This window comes from Felis catus, chromosome A3 (genome assembly GCF_018350175.1).
Source record: "Felis catus isolate Fca126 chromosome A3, F.catus_Fca126_mat1.0, whole genome shotgun sequence".
Lineage (NCBI taxonomy): Eukaryota > Metazoa > Chordata > Mammalia > Carnivora > Felidae > Felis > Felis catus.
This window is the reverse complement of record NC_058370.1, coordinates 131891250-131913635: the sequence shown is the minus strand read 5'-3', so window position 1 is coordinate 131913635 and position 22386 is coordinate 131891250. Positions and strand designations below refer to the sequence as shown.

The following is a 22386-nucleotide window of genomic DNA, read 5'->3' as shown; positions in this document are numbered from 1 at the left end:
CAGGCAAGCCTGGAAGGTAGTTTTGGCAGAAAGTGGAGGGAGTCCCTGGTCTGCGAAGCCTAGGTCACCTGCTGGGGCTAAGGGAAGACGGCAGAATTGCAGATTTTAGAGACAGTGCAGGTGCTCAGCCATATGCTATAGACGGATGGGGCGGGTGAGGCGCCCTGGAGGACAGTGACTTGGGAAACACGGTGAGGTTGTGGATGACACTGTAGACCTCTGCTCTGGTCCACGGCTGGCTTGTAGTTTCTCTGCGTGCATCCCCTCCTATGACAGGTGGAGGAAGAAGGGGCCGGTGTACAAGATGGCAGAGGAGAAATGATGCCAGCAAGGACTTTTCCCCGTTAGTTTTCTGTGTGTCATGTCCTGAGTCAGAGCAGGAAGCAGTCCTGGCGATCACGTAGCAAAACCCTCTCCTTTCACAGGAGAGCGAACAGAACCGAGGGGTGGAGTGACCTGCTTAAGATCAAAAAGGTGCAGAACTGCAACTCCAGTGCTGGCCTTTTCCTCTCCAGATCAGCACCCTCTTTGGAAAGTGAGATGAGGGGAGCCTGGCTGGCTCAGTCGGTTAAGCGTGTGGCTTTGGCTCAGGTCATGATCACGGTTGGTGAGTTCGAGCCCCCCATTGGGTTCACCGCTGTCAGCATAGACTGTTTCAGATCCCCTGCCCCCCCCCCCCCCGTCTCTCTCTGCCCCTCCCCCTGCGTGCGCACGCGCTCTCTCTTGAAAATAAATAAACATTAAAAAAAAAAAAAGGAGGTGAGGTGATGTGTCAGGAGACACACGTGGCAGGAGAGGAGCACCGATGAGATGGACAGATGGACAGACGCCGGAAGAGGAGAAGGTGGCCTGGAGGAAGGGGCAGGCCCATGTGGGTCCCACAACCACCTTGACTAGCCCTCACTGGCAGGTGACTTCACTTCTAGGACCGTCAGTCTGTGCGTTCGTAAGCTGGGGGCGAGCGTCCCTGCAATTCGGTTGCATGAGGGGTAAGGGACAGCAAGCCTCGACGCACGACCTTCAGCACCTGCACGGACTTCCCTTTTCCGCAGGGTCTCTTCCAATCCAGCCTCCAAGCTCCCTCTCCAGCGATGGCAAATGGCTCTACGATGACATCCCACGGAACCAAGAGAGGCGCAGTGAACTCTCAGAGGTTTTTGCTCAGAATTGGACGAGCTCTCCCCTGAGAGCTCCCAGGAGGACACGAGCCCATGAGAGTCTCGGCCCAGCCTCACGGATTCGGTCCCTCCGCTTAGCAACCGCCTTTGTCTCCCGCCTCGGACAGGAAACAAAAAAGCGCGCGCAGTCAAATCCACCCACAAGGGCAAATCCCCAGGAAGGCTTGTCAAAAAATTGCTGTGGGAGAGATGATCCATGGGCTCGCGCCTCAGTGGGCTCCAATGAGGAGCAACAAAGGCCAGGAGCTTTGGTTTCTCCCCCCTCCCGACTCCCGCTGCCCCGCTGCTGCCCTCCTCCTCATTGTTCCAGGGCCTTTATCACTGCTTCCTAATTCATTTCCCCGTCTTCCGTCCCCCCACCTACAAGGGACGCCACACTATCACTGTCAAATTAACAATCGCCTTTTTTTGGCCGGGGGGGGGGGGGGGGGGGGGGAGGTGGTTGACTTGACCTCACATCGCTGGAGAAATCTTTCTAAGGCACAGATCTGATCTCATCCCTCCTCCGCTTGAATCTGCCGGTGGGCTTGCTCGCGCGTCACCCGAGGTTAGTAGTTTTCCCCTGCACGCTGGTCACTTGCCTGCCTGGCTGTCTCCCCCACTGCCCTTGGGGAGGGCAGGTCCCACGCCCTGTCCCCATCATGGGCCCTTTGGGGGGCACTGCTGTCTCTGGCCACAGCCACAGAGATCTTTATCCCTTCCCTCAAAAGCTTTCTTCCCTCCCTGCTGAGCCCTCTCACACCTTGTTTTCTTTGCTAGAACATTTCCCTTTGATGCTCCCTCAGACAGCCTTCCCCGAACCCCCAGATGAGGCTAGTACCCCAGTCTCCTCCCCCTGTGTCGTCTGATGAGCCCTGAAACCTGGGCTGATGCCTTCATAATATTTCACTATCAATAGGTACATTACATTATCAACAACCAAATAGCACTTGGGAGAAATAACACCTTTACTATGCTCGCCTTGAAATGTGAAGTCTAAAGCAAAGCATAGCACCCCGAAATATAATACCATGTTGCCATGAGACTTCCGAGCATACTTTTGACAATGGATTGGTTTTGATTCAGACTTATCAGGTTATTGATAAGTTTAGCAACTTCTATTTTTCTTCCTGCCTGATTTTTGTATGCATACCAATTTTCTTAGTATTTCTTAAATATTGTAGATTTAAAATTAGTTTTTTTTAATTTTATTTATCTATCTATCTATCTATCTATCTATTTTTGAGAGAAAGAGAGCACGAATGAGTGAGGGGCAGAGAGAGAGGGAGAGATATAGGGAGAAAGAGTGTGGAGCCCAGAGTGGGGCTCAAACCCATGAATGGCGAGATCATGACCTGGGTCAAAGTCGGATGCTTAACCAGTCGACCCAGCCACCCAGGCGCCCCAAATTAGTTGTATTTTGGAGAAAGAATGCTATATCGTCAGGATTGGGAATTCTCATAAATTTGATTAATAAGGAATACACTTCAAGAAAACCTGTTCTTAGGTTGTCATATTTTTGATAATTCATCTTGCACAAATCTGTGGCGTTCCAATTTGTTAAAGGTCTTATCATAGCAAAGTTTCACTGGTAATAATTCAGATGCATTATTTGAATTTTTCTTTTGCATTTTCTGCATGTAGGGATATGTATCAAAACGCCTATTTGAATTAATTGTGTGGAAAAAAGAAATACAATTATCTAACTTGGAATCTTTTTAGGTATTTACATATCATTTATGTATTTATTTATTTATGTATTTATTTATTTATGTATTTATGTATTTATATATTTATTATAATTACATATCAACATACAAAAGGTAGACCATACCTGCCCTAAAAGAAGAGAAAGTTGCTAAATGTCAGAGACTAATCACATTGTTTTCAGACTTATGATACCAAAATTGAAAAATAGTTTTAAGTTTTTGAGATATTTTGGTCAAGGCAAATTAAATTAAAAATATTCATTTTAGGGGCCTCTGGGTGGCTCAGTCGGTTAAGCATCCAACTTCAGCTCAGGTCATAATCTCGTGGTTTGCAAGTTCGAGCCCCGCATCGGGCTCTGTGCTGACAGCTCAGAGCCTGGAGCCTGCTTGGGATTCTGTGTCTCCCTCTCTCTCCCTGCCCCTCCCCAGCTCATATTCTGTCTGTCTCTCTCTCAAAAATAAATAAAAACATTAAAACATTTTCAAAACATATTCTTTTTGGGGGCACCTGGGTGGCTCAGTCAGTTAAGTATTCAACTCTTGATTTTGGCTCAGGTCATGTTCTCATGGTTTGTGAGATCAAGCCCTGAGTAGGGCTCTGCACTGGCAGTGTGGAGCCTCCTTGGGATTCTCTCTCTCTCTCTCTCTCTCTCTCTCTCTCTGCCCTTCCTCCCCCTCAAAATAAATAAACTTAAAAAATTAGTTTAAAAAATTTTTTTAATTTAAATTTTTTTAATTTTATTTTTTTAATGTTTATTTTTATTTTTGAGAGAGAGAGAGCCATGAGCGGGGCGGCGGGGGGGTGGGCAAGTAGAGAGAGGAGACACAGAATCTGAAGCAGTTCTAGGCTCTGAGCTGTCAGCATAGAGTCCAATGTGGGGCTCAAACCCACAAACTGTGAGATCATGACCTAAACCCAAGTCAGACCCTTAACCGACTGAGCATCCCCCAAAACATTAGTTTTTTGAAGCGATACATTTATAGGGCCCCAAAGTGAAAAGGTACAGAAGAGTAAATAGTGAAAAAAATCTTTCTCCCACTCTGTCCTTTAGCAGCAAAGGCCTTTCTTGGGAGGCTACATTATACCAGCTTTTTATGCATTCGTGCAGGGATGTTTTATGCACACATATTTTATCTATGTTTTTTCTCCTGACCCTTGTTTGCACACTAATAATCATACCATTGATTTTTTCAACCTAGAAAAATATCTTGCAGATTGTTCAATGCAATAAAAGTTTTTCTCACTCTTTTTTGTGTATGTACCATAAATCCCCCGTGCTGTTCCCCAAGGCTGGGCACTTAGGCTACTTCTAATATTTTCCTACCAGGAACAACACTCGGTGTGGGCTAATCTTGTGCATACTTCCTTTCACACAGGTGTGAGTATATCCAAAAGGTAAGTGGCTAGGAGTGAACCACTAGGCTCTCAGAGATGCATTGGTGATTGTTTTAAGTGTTTATTTTTGAGAGAGAGAGAGGGAGGGAGAGAGGACCAGAGTGCAAAAAGGAGAGGGGCAGAGAGAGAGGGAGACACAGAATCTGAAGCAGGCTCCAGGCTCTGAGCTGTCAGCACAGAGCCCGATTCAGGATTCGAACTCATGAACTGCAAGATCATGACCTGAGCCAAAGCTGGATGCTTAACCGACTGCGCCACGCCACCCAGGCGCCCTGGTGATTTTGTTACCTATTGTCAAATGGTCTTTCAAAGAAGTTGAATCAATTTACACTCCCTCTAGCAAGAGCTAAGGGCGTGCAAAGTAAGATAAAGCAGATAAAATTTTCACTTGGCCCTTAAGAAATAGCACTCTTCGCTTTGTATTCATACATTTCTCCACAAAGGCATCCTTGTTCTTCTGAATAGAAAGAAGTTATACATCAAGAAGCTACCAACCACCAGAATAGTAATTTTTCTTTGCTGATGCTAAACATTGGGGCTAAAAGTCTGACATGTCAGTTCCATGAGTTATACATAGGATTTGGGGATACATGACAACAATCCAGGTGTTTTGTACATATTTGTAATGTGCATGGTGTACATTATACCATTACATTCTTAGAGGAATAAATTCCCAAGAGGTATTCTATTTTTTAAAAAATGTTTAAGGTTTAAGGTTTAAATTCTTGGGGGGTGGGGAATGAGTGGGGGAGGGGCAGAGAGAGAAGGAGAGAGAGAATCCGAAGCCGGCTCTGTGCTCTCGGTGCAAAGCTCCGCGTGGGGCTTGAACCCACAAACTGCGACATCATGACTTAAGCCGGAGTTGGATGCTCAACCTCCTGAGGCACCCAGACGCCCAGAGGTATTTTTTGGAGAAAAAGAGAAGGAAGAAGTGTGATGGGTCCCAGTATCTACAAGTGATACTATTTGTATCATTTACATGGTCTTCAGCTCTATGTAATTGTGTTCTGGAAATGCCATTAGCGATGGCATTATTAAACCTTGCTGCACAATTGGCAGAGTGATTTATTTCTATACATAGTGATATTTCTATACAGAGTGATTTCTTTCTATACATACATTGGAGCAGGGCATCGCAAACTTTTATATAATTTCATATTTCCTGATTATGAAGGTCCAGCGTGAAACTCTTAGTCTGTGCCTATGTTGCAAACGGGTTTTAAAAGAAAGTCTCATCCAAGTTGAGTTATTGCATTCTATTCCACCTGAATTCTATGTAAGCGCCATCTAGTTTGCTTACTAGTGTCTTATTGTTAGATGTGCTCTACTTAAATGTTCAGCTTCCATGCACTACCCGCGTGAAATGTATCAGTTGCACCAACTTTGTTTTGCTCCTCTGACTCTTTCCTTTGATATCAACCTGCTAGCGGTCGCCTTACAAGCTGGTCGGTCATTTGCTAAAGTGTAGCGTCTCGACTCTCCACCAGGTGGAGCAGTTTCACCTCAGGGAGTCCATCGAAAAGGGCTTCTGAATTTTGGGTGCTCGATATCCCCGCTAAAATGGAGGTGAGTGGGGCACCTGGGTGGCTCAGTCAGTTAAGCTTCCGACCTCGGCTCGGCTCATGATCTCACAGTCTGTGAGTTCGAGCCCCGCGTCGGGCTCTGTGCCGACAGCTCGGAGCCTGGAGCCCGCTTCCGATTCTGTGTCTCCCTCTCTCTCTCTCTGCCCCGCCCCCACTACAGCTCTGTCCCTGTGTCTCTCAAAAATGAATAAACATTAAAGAAATAAATAAATGGAAGTGGAGAAGAGAGTGGGTGCAGTTGGATCCGAGTTTAAGGTTCCAAACGAAGCCCTGGCCACATCTAGGGTTCCGATGTGATCAAGGAAGAGTTTGGCATCTCTGGTTTGAACCATTAATGGTTGAATTGCGTTTCTTATTCCTGCTTCTTTCCATATTCATAAGTTGAAGTCTTAACCCCCAACCCTCCTTATTTGGAGAAAGGGTCTTTACAGAGGTAATCAAACTAAAATGAGGTCCCTACAGTGGGTCCTAATTCAATGACTGGTGTCCTTAGGAGAAAGGAAATTTGGACAGACACATGGAGGGAAGACAGCTATCCACAAACCAGAGATGGCGGGACGGGGACAGATACCCCTTCACAGTCTTCAGCAGAAGCCACCCAGACTGACCCCTCAACTGTGGGCCGCTAGCCTCCGGAACTGTGACATGATACATTTCCGTGGTTGAAGCCACCCAGTCTGTGGGACTTTCTTATGGCGACGCAAACGAACCAATGCACCTAGCCACACACGTTTTGGGGGAATTTAAGCAAGTTGAAAGCAGTTACTATGCCACAGGAACATTTTCTTAACACAGACCAGGTTACAGAAATATTTATTGTCAGAGACTAAACTTTAAGTAATTTAGAAGCGCTCTTTATGTAGGAACACGTGGCAGGCTGATAACAAATGACTCCAAGCGGCTTGACAGGCACAGATGGGGACTTCCAAAGGTTCCATCCTAATTCCACTCTGCGCATTTCCCTTGGACGGTCGGGCTAAATGTGATCGCGAGCGGATGCTACTTGTACCAAAGCAGGAAAGGAAGGGGACTGCGTATACATCTGTACGTGTGGCCAGATGAGCAAATATACGTAGATATGAAAACGTGTGAGAGAGTACACGCGCATCAGGGGGGGAAGTTGTGGGAAAATGGGTATAAACTGGAAAGCACGAGGCGGGCAAAGAGTTGCCTGTGCTAGAAACGGGAGGAATATGGGCACGGGGAGAATGCGTGTCCCGAGGGGAGAACTGTCTGTGTGACAAGGCGGGTGGGTGGGCCTGTGTGTGTGAAAGGGAGAGAAGTATTGGGTGGTCTGTGGGAAGGAGCACAGGTACGAGAGACACATATGTATGTGAAAGAGAGCCATAGGTATGTCTGAAGCACGTGTGCTGTGTGCATTTCAGAAAGCAGTGTGGGTCAGGGGTACACGTGTTAGCACATGCATAGACTTACGCACTTGCGTGTGGGACGATGCGTATGTGCGAAGGATAGAAGAATGCGTGTGTGTGTGTGTGTGTGTGTGTGTGTAGGTGTGCGAGAAGTGGACGCGTATGATTCTTCAGGATAATGCTGGTCAGGGAAACAAATGTGCCCAGAAGCCATGTCTAATTGCCTTCCCGACCCCATGGCCTCTGCGAGAACCTTGCTTACTGAATGGGCTTGGGGATTAACAGCCCCTTTGTGAGTTTCAGCCTGGCCACCACAGATTTTTAGTTTGCTCTCATTCTTCTCAACCCCATGGTAAACGAGGTTGATTCTCCTCATTTGAGAAAATATCTTGAAATTACTTTCTGTTCAAGTTCGATAAAGACACATAAAGTAAGCGGGTCAGGTTTGGTTCAGGCAACAAATCTAATCGTTCGTATTTGTGTGCTAGTGTTTAAATCAATAAACTAGGAACGGAGAGATGATTCATTAAGCAGCAAAACAACACTCAACTTTTTCGTCGGATCTCATGTCTTGTCTAATTAATTCTTAGTTGGGAGGAGCCTATGCATTTCTAAAATTTGTTGCAGATTTTAAGGATAGGATTAAATGGTTTCTCCAAAGTCGTTGTATTCATTCAGCTAAGGTATGGGACATGTTTCTAAGAATTTTTCCCAGGTAGTGATCTCATATTCGCTTTGATTCTTCTGGTGAGCCAAATTATGTTTTTGTCTTTATTAACATTTTTTTTTAGCATTTATTTATTTTTGAGAGACAGAGATAGAGCACGAGCGGGGGAGGGGCAGAGAGAGAGAGAGAGAGAGAGAGAGAGAGACAGAGAGAGAGAGAGAGAAGAGAGAGAGAGAGAGAGACACAGAATCCGAAGCAGGCTCCAGGTTCTGAGCTGTCAGCACAGCCCGATGTGAGGCTCAAACTCACAAACTGTGAGATCATGACCTGAACCGAAGTCGGATACTTAACTGACTGAGCCACCCAGGCACCCCTATTTTTGTCTTTATTAAAAGTGACTTCCTTTTTAATGTTGGATTTCAAAGAAAGGAATGATGTTATTATAACAAGAGATAGGCAAACTAACTATGGCCCATGGGCCAAATGCACTCAGCTGCCTGTTTTTGTTTTGGTCCTAGAAAAAAAAAAATTTAAATGTTTATTTAGTTTTGAGAGAGAGAGAAAGAGAGAGACAGAGTGCAAGCTGGGGAGGGGCAGAGAGAGAGGGAGACACAGAATTTGAAGCAGGCTCCAGGCTCTGAGTTGTCAGCACTGAGCCCGACGCGGGGCTCCAACTCACGAACTGCGAGATCATGACCTGAGCTGAAGTTGGACGCTTAACCGACTGAGCCACCCAGGTGCCCCTGGTCCTAAAAAATTTTTAATGGCCCGTGAGATAATTTTTCTTTTACATTTTTAAAAGGTTATATTTTAAAGTACTTATATAAAAGACAGCACAGATTTTGCCTTTTGGCTGGCAAAGCATAAAATATTTACTTCTGGTCCTTTAAGAAAAAAGTGTGCTAACCTCGGTTCTGTAGGATTTTATTTGCTTGATAAACTGTAAGCTGTCAAAATGGAAGGGGAAAAGAAAGTGAGGGCATTTCTTACAGTGACTACTGGTTTAGCAATTGCAGTACCTAAACCACAGAGCAAACATATTGGTTACCGTTAATTCAACAGTTATTCTGTACATGTTTTTACTGGGTTGAAAATGGGCTATACTCTAGAAACACAAATACAATTCCAAGAATGTTCACTACAGTCTTGTTTTTTAGTCTTTATTTTATTTATTTATTTATTTATTTATTTTTTAACGTTTATTTATTTTTGGGACAGAGAGAGACAGAGCATGAACGGGGGAGGGGCAGAGAGGGAGGGAGACACAGAATCGGAAACAGGCTCCAGGCTCTGAGCCATCAGCCCAGAGCCCAACGTGGGGCTCGAACTCACAGACCGTGAGATCGTGAGATCATGACCTGAGCTGAAGTCGGATGCTCAACCGAGTGAGCCACCCAGGCGCCCCTATTTTATTTATTTTTTAATGTTTATTTTTGAGAGACAGAGACAGAGCATGAATGGGGGAGGGGCAGAGAGAGAGGGAGACACAGAATCCCAAGCAGGCTCCAGGCTCCAGGCTGTCAGCACAGAGCCCGACGTGGGGCTCGAATCCACAAACCGTGAGATCATGACCCGAGCCGAGGCTGGATGCTTAACCGACTGAGCCACCCAGGCGCCCCATTACAGTCTTGTTTTCAACCATATCATAATCAGCGCTGATATCTATCAACAGAAGAACGTGTATATAAATTGTGCCATAGCCATACAATGGAATACCATTTAGCAGTTAAAATGAATCAAGTAGGGCTCCGTGAATGACCAGATGGCTCTCACAACCATAACATTGAGCAAAACAGCACGAAATCAACCCACCGGATTACAGAACAAAACATAGGGTGTGATAATACCCAGAAAGTTTGTAGAACTGGTAAACGTGTTATATATAGTTCACGAACGCGTGCATACGTAGTAATAGTATAGAAACATGGATGGCATGTTGTAGAAGAGTACTGGGAGAGGGGGCCGGGGAGGAAAGAACTGGGATCACGGAGGGCTGCCCAGGGGCTTTAACTGTATTGTGATATTATTTATTTTGTACACGAACATCCGAAGCAAGTATGGCAAGATGTTAGGATTGGCTGGTTCTTGGGCACACAGGGAGGGCTCATGACGTCGCCTCTCCAGCGTGTGTTTGAAATACTTCACAGTAAGGAACATGACGGTGCTGCCACTCAGGCTACAGATCTGCCACGATTGATTCAGTCAACGTCTTCACTGAGGCCCTGCTTGTGTGCTGGCATTTGCTGGGAGCTGTCCCCTCATTCTGTCATTTCCTCGCTTAACTGCCCAGCTGGGTGGCTGTGACTCTCCAGTCCAGGAGGACAGTGACTCATAGGCCCAAGGCCTCGCTGGCAACGCGTGGAGGTGAGGGGCAGGGAGGGTCCAGGACAGGTCCTCCGACTCCTGTGCAGCATCTCACAGGTTCCTGAAATCACAGGGGCAACGACATCTGCTGAAAAGAGGAAAGAAACCTCCAGCCCTGTGCTCATCCCTCAGGCTACCTCTGCACCAGCCGCCAGCGACATCTACAAAGTCTTATTTGAGGTTCCTTCTTTTTCATTCCCTCCTTTATTCACTCATTCTTCTGATCGGGCGTGGGGAGGGGGCCAGGGCAAAGGTGCCTGGGTGCCACCTACAGGAGCCTGTACTTCCAAAATCTTCCTCTTGCTCTGTGGGCCTCAGGCGGAGCCCCTCGTGGGCCTCTCGCTGCCTCGGGCTTCTGGGGACCACGGTCCACCAGTCAGGCTGTTAGAGCGGGTGGGCAGCGCTGCGGGAGACGGGCGCAGTCGGGTGGGGACGGGGGAGCATGGTACCTGCTGGGAGACCGGCCGACAGGACCCTCTGCAGGACTCAGTCCCGGCGCCGACGTGTGGGGGTGGGGGTCCCGGAAGGTCTAGACTCCTCTCTCCCTGCCTTCCACACTTGCCTTGTCTCCTCCGGGCGCCTGGGTCCCAAGCGACAAAATGACCTCTGTTCTCGGCGGGTTCTTCCCACTTGTGTCCAGATCCCCCCACCCGCCCCGCGATGTCCGCGGTGGCCGGAGGGGCTCCAGGTCTGGGTCACGCGGGAACGCGGGGAGGGGGCCCGCGGGGAGGACCGAGAAGAAAGCGACCTTTCCAGCGCGCGGGGCCGGCCGGGTGCCGGGCGCTTCAGGTGGGGACCTGGTTATTTCCTCGAGGTGGACGCCGGCGCCGGGCAGGGCCGTTGGCTGACCCTCCCACCGGCCTTGTGGGCGCGGGGATCCGGGCGCGGGGGTGGGGAACGAGGGGGCCGGGGTGCCGCGGGGGCCCGAACTCCCGGCGCGGGGGCTGGCTCCTGCCGCGTGGCCCACACCCCTCGCCGGACGCCGCCCACACCGCGCGCGACCCTTCCCCAGCCCGGGTCCCGGGGCGGCGGTGCCCACCGCGCGTCCCTGCCGCGCGGTCGGCCCGAAGACCCGGAGAAGTGGACTCAGGCGGGGGGGGGGGGGCGGGGGGCGGCGGCCGGGGTCAGGGGTCGCGTCCCCGGCGCGGGCCGCGCTCCGCGGCTCCGGGCTTTGCCGAGCGCCCCCTGCCCGGCCCCGAGCCCGGCAGCTGTGGGTGGGACCGCGGCGGGTAGGCTGGGCCGGCCCTCCGACGGCGGCGGTCGCACCGGAGCGGGGCTGCGTCGGCGGGAGGACAAAGGCCGAGGTGAGAGCCGTCCCGCCGGCCGGGCGCCGGGCTCCGGAGCGGGGCCGCGGGGGCGGGGAGCGCAGGGCGCGGGCGGACGCGGGCGCTTTCCGGGCTTGCGCCCGCGTGGTGGTGGTGGTGGTGGTGGGGGGGGCGCGGGAGGGTCGCGGTGCGCCCTCGAGGGCACGTGGGCCCTGGGCGCCCTCGCCTGGTGCGCGCGCGCGCGCGTGCGCCCGTGTGAGATCGTGGAAGTTGGAGAGCGCGCCCCGCGGGGCACAGCTCGGCCAGATGACAATGACGGCGGCGATCCTTCCCTTCGGGGCGTGCGGGTGTGGGTGTCGGCGTGTGTGTGTTTAGAAAGCTGGAGCCCCAGGTGGCAGCCACGTGTCCCCAGCACTTGGGACACGGGAGAAAATGGGGCTTCTTCCCAGACCGGCCTGGGACGCTCGGAGAGGCCGGTTGCGGGGAGGCGGGGGCCTAGTCGCTGGAGCCCAGGTTTTTGCGTCTTGGGAACAAAGGCTGGTTTCCTGAAGTCCGAGAAAGTGTGTGTGTGTGTGTGTGTGTGTGTGTGTGGCCGGCCGCCGGGGCGCCAGGCCGGTGTGGAGGCCAGGGCGACCCGCCATTCACTGGGAAGGATGCTGGGCCATTTTGCTGTCAACCCTTTTTTTGATCCCTGGTCGTGAGGACCAGCAGGAAGGAGGGACTAGTGAATTTGTAAACTGAAACTTTTCTTGACTAGACTCTCGCTATAGAGGTAAGTGTTGCTATGGGCTTGAGGGGTGTTCTTAGAATATCTTTGAAACGGTAAATGTGTAAATTTCACTTGAAAACGTCGATTCCCAGGGAGAGCATTTTAATCTCTGTGCTTAACACGAGGTGTTAGGAGGAGATCTGGAGAGGTTCTGAGCTTCGTCTTACCTAAATGTTGTGTTAAAGTCGCCCGGTTTGCAGCACTTTGTAGGAAAGTGTTATTGGAAGTTTTAAAGGCCAGTCAGAGCCCCACCTTTAACTAGTTTTCTTAGAATGTCTTAAATCTCCGGGCAGATTTGACGAATTCCTTGTAACCAACCCATTGCTTCCAGAGCACGGGTTTTTGACTGGCTTCAAAAAGTTTGTTTTTAGGAAATGAAAACCAAATTTAAAATGCGAAACAGTGAAGTGAAACCCAGGTGAGGAAATATTTCTGCCAGTCTTTGCACGCTGAAATCTGGTGCATTTAAAATTTGCAGTGTGGTCTGTGACAGTGTTGATTGCCCACAGGAGTGGGTGAGGGGTGCTGCTGTTCATTCTAGAACAAGCGTTCTTTATGGCTTAAGAAGGAAGCTCAGGTGGAAGCTGAATTTGCATCCTGGACTTTCTCATTATTGCCGATGGTTTAAATGGTTTGTTTGTGGTTTAAGTGTTTTTAATTAGTGAAAATAGGCAGTTGGGCCAATACCTTTAATCTTACTGGGTGGGTAATTTGAAGCTATACTTTAAATATGCGTATTTTTGTCTTGGAATTGAAAAAAAATGGTTTTCAATGTTTATTTTTGAGAGAGAGAGAGAGAGAAAGAGAGAGAGAGAGAGAGAGAGAGAGAGAGAGAGAGAGAGAGAGAGAGAGAGAGAAGGGGCAGAGAGAGAGGGAGACACAGAATCCGAAGCAGGCTCCAGGCTCTGAGCTGTCAGCACGGGGCGAACCCATGGACTGTGAGATCATGACCTGAGCCGAAGTCGGACGCTTAACTGACTGAGTCACCCAGGTGCCCCTGTCTTGGAATTGTTAACAGGAGAGTTTATAATCTTAGAGCCTGTCTAAAGGTTTCTGTGCTTAACATGAAGGTGACCACTCTGTCTTTCATTTAGTGAGCAACTTATTAACGCCCTATAGTGTTGTAGGTATTTATTCTAGAGCTACTATTATGCTTGACATTAGAAATCCCCTTTTTAAGAACATTGTGTCCATTTTGTGGATTCAACATTTGATTTAGCAATTTCAGAGTGTTCCGAGGCCATCTCAAAGTAGGGCTGGTAAAAGTTTAAACAATCAGAATGAGAAGACAGACTGTAGCTTAAAGAGAGAGGGCAGGGCCCCTGCTCCCCTGCCCCGCTGCGCCACCCCCCTGCACCGTGCCCAGGCAGTTATCAGAATCTAGAGGGACCAGGACATGCAACAAAGGCTGTGGCACGGACCGTTCATGCACCAAGTGGGGAAAGGGAGCCTGCTTTTAATAATCACACTTTCCCAGCCTCCCCCCCCCCCCCCCCGTGATTCCTGGGTTCTGGTCCATTCTGGGAAAGGGAGCCTCTAGGGCTTTCGTGGGGGCAACTGGCCATGACAGCTGGCTAAGAGCAGCTCATGGAACTCTGGCCTGGCCATTTCAGAGGGCTCATGGACCTCTAATCTCTTCAAAAAGATTCCAGGCAGTTAATCTTCTCAGCTCATCCGCTGCCTAATGGGCCCTCTTGGCTTTTTGGGTCCGTTTCTGGATATACAGATAGATTGCTGTACTTTGAAGCTAATTAAAAAAAAATACAGGAGGGGGAAGGCTATTATAGAAGTAATGTACATTTGTGATATATAATTTAAGAATATACAGAAAAGTTAAAAAAGCAGAAATCTGTGATTCAGATATAATTACTGTTAACATTTTGGTGTATTTTTTCTGGTATTAAAACTAAATTTTATATGCTTCTAAACATTGCTCAACATTACATGTTATATGGTATATGTGTTATGTTACTTTGTATCTTTTTTCATTTAAAAGTTCTGGGTATTGGGTCCCCTGGGTGGCTCAGTCGGTTAAGCATCCGACTTCGGCTCAGGTCATGATCTCACGGTTTGTGGGTTCGAGCCCCACGTTGGGCTCTGTGCTGACAGCTCAGAGCCTGGAGCCTGCTTCGGATTCTGTGACTCCCTCTCTCTCTGCCCCTCCCCTGCTCGTTCTGTCTTCCTCTCTCTCTCTCTCTCTCTCTCAAAAATAAATAAACATAAAAAAATAAAAATAAAAGTTGATATTGCCTATCATTTCTTTCATATTGTCATTTTGAATAATTTTATATTGTATAAAAAATACTAATTTATTTGTCTAACAGATTCTTGGTTTTTCCCTGTTATTTCCACTTGATGTCTTTTCATTTTGATAGAACACACATGATGATGGTCGTACACATTTCTAAAATGCGACTGCTCTTAGGCAAAAAAAAGTGTAATTTCTGGGATATCCTTTCCCTTTCTGGAAAAGGATGCAGTCTTGCTCAGTTCAGTTAATCTCTTAGTTCACTCTTAATTGTCTCTGCCGTTCATCAGTATCTGTCACACAATACTATGCGTTTTATTTACTCCACCGAACGATGGGCTTCTTGAAGACAGAAATGTGCATCTTAATTTTCTGTGAATCACTCTAGTGCTCAGCCAAGGCTTGGCGTGTCAAAATATTTTGGGAGGAGGGAAGTACGTCTCAGGGGCCATGTGAGAGACCTCAGGCCTCTCAGAGATGTGCCGTGACAAGTCTTGATCCAACTGGTATCCGTGACCTAGTTTATGATGGAAAACTTTGAACATGTACGGAAGCGGGGAGCCAGTACAACGTGCTCTGTGATCATCATCCGGCTTCGACAATTGTCAACATTTGGTCAGTTGTGATTGTTTTCACTCCCCCCACTCCCCCCGCTGCAAGCCTCCTGGATGTCTTTGAGGTCTAAGACATAATGGCCCATCATACCCCTGTGTTTTTGACGAGGAGTTTACCTAATTTTCCAATGAGAAGAGCATGTCCTCGGGGGCTCAGCAGAAGGCGGCGGGGGGGGGGGGGGGGGGAGGTTTCCAGGAGGCTGTGTGACACAAAGGCCGGTGACTCAAGAGTTAGAGAAACTGTCTGACTTGCTCGTTTTTGACCTTGAGAGGGTCGGTTCTCCCTGGGCTCCTGCTCTAGTCTGTCACCTGAGCAGCCTGACCTGGGTAATGTGGAAGGTCTTGTCCTTGAACTTTTAGCTTTGTTCACGATAAGGTCTGTCTTTTAGTCTAAGGGGGTAGTTCTCAAATTGTTAGTCCCAGGACCAGCAGTTTCGCTGTCGCCAGGGAACTTGTACAACGTGCAGACTCTCAGGCCCCTGCCTAGATGGACTCAGAAACCCTGGGGGGCGGGGGGGGGGGGGGCTGGCCAGCAACCTGGTTTAACAAACCCTCTGGGTGAATTTGATGAACCGCGAATCTGTGAAGGTCAGCTGAGAGTCTGTAAGCTCTTTTAAAAAGACAGAGACAAAAACCTGCTGGAGATTGTGCATTTACCTATCATCTGGCTCTGTAAGTCAATCCGATGTCAGGCTTCTTCCCTTTGTGCGGGCTGCTGTTAACTGTGGAGTGACTGCAGAATCTTTTGCTGATCAGGAAATCAGATTGGTAGTTACATGTGCCTTTCCCCCCTTCCCCCCCCCCCCCCAGAGAGTGCATACACAAGCAGGGGAGGGGCAGAGGGAGAGGGGGAGAAGGAATCTTTTTTTTTTATGTTTATTCTTGAGAGAGAGAGAGAGAGAGAGAGAGAATGAGTTGGGGAGGGGCAGAGAGAGAGAGGGGGACACAGAATCAGAAGCAGGCTCCAAGCTCTGATCTGTCAGCACAGAGCCCGACGCGGGGCTCGAACCCACGGACCGCGAGATCGTGACCTGAGCTGAAGTCCGATACTCAACAGACTGAGCACCCCCCAGGCGTCCCAGGTGGTTACGTGTTCTTGACTCAAAAAGATTTGGGAGCCGAATTATTATAAAGTGTTTCTGAACTGGGGTGTGTGTAGGCAATTTGCATTAAACAAATGGTTGAGGGGTGCCTGGCTGGCTCAGACGGTAGACCATATGACTCTTGATATCACGGTTGTGAGTTCAAGCCCCATGTTGGGCGTGGAGCCTACTTAAAAAAAAATGCTGAAAACCACTTAGTGTGGGGCACCACATTTATAATTACACACATACTTGTGTGTAATTATCTCCCCATGGTTCTTGATAAGTGCTGTGCAGAATCAGGTCTCCTTTGCTCACTGTTGTGCCCCAGTGCCCAGCACAATGGATGGCCCATAGTAGGTGCTCAGTAAATATTTGATGAACGAATGAGCTTTTGTTCTTCAGGGAACTTGCAGAACTCTGGTTAGAGAGCCAAGCCCAATACTGATAGAAACAATTCAGGAACAATTAAGGGTTCTACTTTGAGGTTTTGACTCAGTTTCGTATTTGTCAAATAAAAGCGTCTCTTACGTGCTTAGCTACGTCTTCAGACTCTGGGGAGAAGTATGAAGGGCCATACAAGAGAATAAGACAAAAGGAACTCACGCATATGAGAGCATCCCGTTGATTCATGACTACCTTTCTTTCGATTGCTCTCAGACACCAGAGTTAGCTGAATAATAATTATTGGTATCGACCGTGTAAAAGTATTATACGCAAATTGGGTAAATGTTCAAATCTGTACAAATCTTCATTTGTAAAAATTTAAAAGAGGCTTAGAGAGTTGTTTCCACAATTGAAAAATCCGCAGACATGATGGTCTGGAAAGGTAAGGCATGTTTTAGCAACGTAATCCCATCATTTATTTAATATGTACGTATTTATTGAGTATGTACTATGTGCCCATTGCTAGTGTGAGTGCTGGAGGTGCGGCAGTGAGCAAAACAGACACTCCTACTCTCACGGGGCTGACATTCTAGCAGTAAGATTGCCAGTGAGCCCAGTGCTGTGGTTGTCATTATCATTCTTTGTCTCCATAGAAAATATGGTCCTGATTCTTGGGGCCCCTGGGCGGCTCACTGGGTTAAGCATCTGACTCTAGATCTCGGCTCAGGTCGTGATCTCACACTTCACGAGATGGAGCTCCACATCGGGCCCTACGCTGGGCGTGCAGAGCCTGCTTGGGATTCTCACTCTGTCTCTCTCTCTGCTCCTCCTCTGCTCACACATACACGTGCACACTGTGCCCTCTCTCTCTCTCTCTGTCTTAAATAAATGAACCTAAAAAAAAAAAGGAAAATATGGCAATGACTTTATTATCTAAGACCGCAGTCTGGCCACACGTAAACTGTAAAGTGTTGCAGTCAGTGGAGAGCAGGTGGACAGGTGCAGGTGTTCTGACAACTCCCCGGAGCTGGGGGGTACCTCTCCGGCCATATGTGACACCCGCACCCATGGGGCTGACAGCGTCAACCTGTTACCAGGGTGTAGCGTGGTTGTAATTTTTTTTAAAACGTTCTGTGTACAACTTTAAAAAAAAATCTTATTTTCACTTTGGAGAGAGTGAGAGAGCGCGCGCATGAATGCACAAGTGGGGGAGGGGCAGAGAGAGCGAGAGTGAGAGTGAGAGAGAGAGAGAAAGAGAGAGAGGGAGACAGAGGATCCCCAAGCACGCTCCGTGCTGACAGCAGAGAGTCTGATGTGGGGCTCGAACTCACCAACTGTGAGATCACGACCTGAGCTGCAGTCGGACGCTTAAGGGACTGAGCCACCTAGGTGCCCCCAATGTATTTATAATTTTTAAAGTAAGGAAGACATAATAACAAAGATCTGGTGTTGCCTCCTTGCATGTACCCTAGTGTATTCGCTCAGGCTGCCATAGTAAAATACTGTAGACCGAGTGGCTTAAACAACAATACAAATTTATTTCTCAGGTCTGGAGGCTGAGCTTCCAAGATCAGGGTTCTGACGGGTCTGGTTTGGAGAGGTGAGAGTTCTCTTTCCGGCCGGCCAGAAGGCTACCTCCTTTTCTTGTTGTTTCAGGAGTAGAGTTTAGTGATTCATCACTTGCATGTAACACCCCGTGCTCATCGTAAGAAGCCTGCCTCTTTGCTGTGTCCTCACATGGCCGTTCTGCTGTGGGCACATGGGAAGGGGAGGGGGGCCCTCTGATGTCTCTTCTAATCAAGATACTAATCCAATAGGATCAGATGCCCCCCCCCATGCCCCCTTATGACCCCACTTAACCTAAATTACCTCCTTTTGGTTCTCTGGAGGTTAGGGCTTCAGCGTGTACGTTTTGGTGGTGAAGGTGGGGGCACCTGACCCTTCAGTCCGTAACACCCCCCCCGAGATTACCCCTGAGGTGAGCATGCTCAGTTTTGGATCTGCAGTTGGGAGATGGGTTCGCAAGACCGCACGGGAGCACCCGGTGCCGGTTTGGGGGACCCCGAGGAGGAAGGGTGCTCTTCAGGGTGGGTGAGGCTGGGGCACACACAGGTGACCTCCGATTCTGGCACCTCTAGAGAGGTTTAAAAACGAAACCCCACTGGGGCGCCTGGGCGGCGCGGTCGGTTGAGCGTCCGACCTCAGCCAGGTCACGATCTCGCGGTCCGGGAGTTCGAGCCCCGCGTCGGGCGCTGGGCTGATGGCTCGGAGCCTGGAGCCTGCTTCCGATTCTGTGTCTCCCTCTCTCTCTGCCCCTCCCCTGCTCATGCTCTGTCTCTCTCTGTCCCAAAAATAAATAAAACGTTGAAAAAAAAAATTAAAAAAAAAAAAAAAAAGGTAGTTCAAAAAAATTCCTCTAGGGGCGCCTGGGTGGCGCGGTCGGTTAAGCGTCCGACCTCAGCCAGGTCACGATCTCGCGGTCCGGGAGTTCGAGCCCCGCGTCGGGCTCTGGGCTGATGGCTCGGAGCCTGGAGCCTGCTTCCGATTCTGTGTCTCCCTCGCTCTCTGCCCCTCCCCCGTTCATGCTCTGTCTCTCTCTGTCCCAAAAATAAATAAAACGTTGAAAAAAAAATTAAAAAAAAAAAAAAAAAGGTAGTTCAAAAAAATTCCTCTAGGGGCGCCTGGGTGGCGCGGTCGGTTAAGCGTCCGACCTCAGCCAGGTCACGATCTCGCGGTCCGGGAGTTCGAGCCCCGCGTCGGGCTCTGGGCTGATGGCTCGGAGCCCGGAGCCTGTTTCCGATTCTGTGTCTCCCTCGCTCTCTGCCCCTCCCCCACTCATGCTCTGTCTCTCTCTCTCTCTCTCTCTCTGTCAAAAATAAATAAACGTTAAAAAAAAATTTAAAAACGAAACCCCATTGAGTTACTTGAAAGCCTTAAAAACTTTCTTCTGAGGGGCGCCCGGGTGGCTCAGCGGGTTGAGCGCCCAACTCTTGATTTCAGCTCAGGTCGTGATCTTACGGTTCATGGGTTCGAGCCTTGCCTGCTTAGGATCCTCTCCCTCTCTCTCTGCCCCTCCCCGCTGGCGCTGTCCCTGGCTCTCTCAAAATAAATAAATAAATAAAAACTTAATTTTTTTTTTCCTTTTGAGTGTGGTTGATACGTAATGTTACATTGGCTTCAGGTGAACAACCTGGTGATCCAGCGTCTCTGTATGTCACGCTGGGTTCACCACAAGTGTTACCGCCCTCCATCACCTTGCAGTATGGTTACAATGCCACTGACTGTTGAAAGCACTTCAATAGCGGAATAGAGTCCTGCGAAGTTGGTCGTGGGCCCCGCTGAGTTTGGCTGCATTACCAAGTGGCAGGCATTGCAGAGTTTTCATTTTAGGTAGTAGGAGTTGGCTCCTCTGTGACAGCAGTGCAACTTGGAACCTGGTTAGTTACTTAGCTGGACACACATGGCAGTGACCGGGAGTCCCTGCAGAGTTCCAGGCTGTCAGATGGGGCGGTTCCTCTCCGTGGTTACCAGTGGGGCGAAGTCAGCGGGAAACAACACTTCCGTGACCGCCGGGGCCCAAGCTCCAGGTCGGGCCGTGTGGCTGTTAGGTCGTTCAGCCCTCACAACCGCTCTGTGCGGACGAGGCGCTAACATTCCCACCTCGTATGCAGGAAAGCCAAAGTCCAGGGAGGTTTAGTGCCTTGTACAAGGTCGTGTAGCAGGAAGATGCCGTATCAGGGTTTGAACGCACGTCCGTCTGACTGTAAAGCTGTGCCACAGACAAGCCAAATCTTGGCCTCAGGAGAAACGATCTGCATGTCCGTTTTGTTAACTTCCCAAGTTTTCATCTCCGTTTCAAGTTAATTTCTACGTGGACTTCTCATTTGTCTGCCATTCGATTCCCCCTTCTTTTGGCCCCTGGGCTGGTTAGAGTAGCACTTTTTTTAACAGTCTATTTATGTGGAGAGGGAGAGAGAGAGAGAGAGAGAGAGAGAGAGACACAGACAGACCCCCAGGCAGGCTCTGCACTGTCAGCATGGAGCCCAGCGCGGGGCTTGATCTTAACAATTTGTGAGATGATGGTCTGAGCCCAAGTCAAGAGTTGGTCGCTTAACCGACTGAGCCACCCAGGAGCCCCTGGAGTAGCACTTCTATCTCAAGATGAACGTTCTGCCCCTTTCCTTTCTATCGTCTCCCCTGTTTCTTCCTGAGAACCTGCATTTTCTCACGGGCAGTTATGGAGGATTATTCCAGAAACTTCCTTGGTCCTCTTTCACTAAGACATATTTGTTGATTTTGCCTGCAGAATTAGACCTTGTGACTTTTGTAGCTCCAGGAGAGAACCTCTGCTGGACTGTATCCAGGAGGCTGGCTTGATCTTACCTTCACCTTCAAATCACAAACCTTCTCTTGTTTAATCTTGACTGTTTACAGCATCCCTTGGAAGTTAGCAGAGAGGAAAGGTTCTGGGTTGAGCAGAAAGCCAGAAGTCCTGTAGGCTCACATCTCTGAAGGTTAAATTGTCTTCTCAAAATGTTAGTTGGACAGCAAATTCGACCTGTTTGCTTGATCTGTAAACCCATACTGAATGCTTACTCTATGCCAAGTAATTATATTAGGTGTGGTGTGGGACACACAGTGTGTAAGCCGCAGGCCCTGCCCCCTGAGGAGTTTGCAAACTATAGAGATATGAAATGTTGTTGCTTTCCTTACTGATGGCTACACACACGATAGAAAATTCTAAAGAAGTAGAATTTGGGCTGACGTGTTTGGCGATTTAGGGAAAACGAATCTGATTGGGAAAAAGTGAGAAGACATGAACAGCGGTTGACTTTGTCCTAAGCGTAAATACTTTAGACATGCCACCTCACTTAATCCTTACTGGGTGAGGAGGAGTGTTGTTCCCATTGTAAAGAGGCTTGGAAAAGCCAATGGCCCCACTCAGGGTTCCACGGGCAGCGAATGGCAGAGAACCCGTTTTGGTCTGGCTCCAGAGCGGGAGTGGGGGCTGGACAGAGCCAGACTGCGAAGACGACTTTCGGGGGCGGTCGGCCTGCGCGTACCCCCCCAACCAAGACCCTTTTCCCTGACTTCCTGTCACACAGACCCATGAGACTTTTGGGGTTGTGGGTTATTTTCTGGATCCTGGAGTGTGGTCCATGGGCCAGCTGCGTCAGCATCACTTGGGAAATTGTTAGAAATGTAAGTTTTTAGGGAACTCCCCACCCCCCAGATTTTCTGAGGCAGAATTCCGGACGCTGGGGCCCGGGAACCTGTTTTGAGAAGCCCTCCAAGTGAGTCTTATGCATGCCAACGGTCGAGAAGCTCTGCTGTAGAGGCTGCTTTTGAACCGCCCTGGCAAGAGGTCAGTCAGTGGGAGAGATCTTTGCTCCAGAAATCTGGAGTCCATTCCGGACACAGCTGCTGGCTTCTGGCTTCCTTCGTCTTCGTCGGCCTTGCTTTTCGATCACGATCCTTTGTCTATGTGAATGAGGGTGACCTGGGTGGTGAAGGTAATGGGAGTGTAGTTAAGAGCTGGTCATCTGGAGTCAGGCAGACCCAGGGTCAAACTGGAGCCCAGCTGTACTTGGGGGAGCCAGTTAATCTTCCCTAGGTCTGTTTCCTCCTCTGTAAAACGGGGCGGGTAATAAATGGCTCACAGGCTGGTTGGAAGAGCTCAGCATGCCGGGTGTCAGTCAGATGCTTAGAACATGGCCTCTTGCGTAGAAAGTGCTCGTTATCGTTGTTATCACCCGCAGCCTGTCTTAGGCGTCT

At 49.2% G+C, this 22386-nt stretch overlaps 2 protein-coding genes across 4 annotated transcripts in view; one reads left to right on the top strand and one right to left on the bottom strand.

Moving 5' to 3' along the window:
• Nucleotides 1-9893: 9893 nt before the first annotated feature.
• On the bottom strand, nucleotides 9894-22295 carry LOC123384687 (basic proline-rich protein-like). The gene is made up of 3 exons (XM_045055110.1): nucleotides 22272-22295; nucleotides 10809-11843; nucleotides 9894-10307 (listed from the first exon to the last, which is right to left on the bottom strand). The coding sequence occupies exons 1-3, from the start codon at nucleotides 22293-22295 to the stop codon at nucleotides 10212-10214; spliced, it is 1155 nt and encodes a 384-aa protein (XP_044911045.1). The 3' UTR covers nucleotides 9894-10211.
• GREB1 (growth regulating estrogen receptor binding 1) overlaps nucleotides 11418-22386 on the top strand; it is a 145225-nt gene continuing 134256 nt past the window's right edge. For 2 of the 3 annotated variants that reach the window (XM_023252095.2, XM_023252096.2), the window contains exon 1: nucleotides 11810-12283. The gene's annotated coding sequence lies outside the window, so the exon portion shown is untranslated. Of the gene's footprint in view, nucleotides 11551-11809; nucleotides 12284-22386 lie in introns of those variants that run through there. The other variant, XM_023252098.2, reaches the window with a different exon arrangement.

Coding starts and splice junctions, on each gene's coding strand:
- LOC123384687 (XM_045055110.1), bottom strand. CDS start 22,295: ATGCTGAGCTCTTCCAACCAGCCT. Junction 11,844..22,271: donor TGAGCTCTTCCAACCAGCCT/GTGAGCCATTTA, acceptor CACGCCCCGAAG/GGAAGGATCGCCGCCGTCAT. Junction 10,308..10,808: donor AGGCGCCCGGAGGAGACAAG/GCAAGTGTGGAA, acceptor CTGTGATTTCAG/GAACCTGTGAGATGCTGCAC.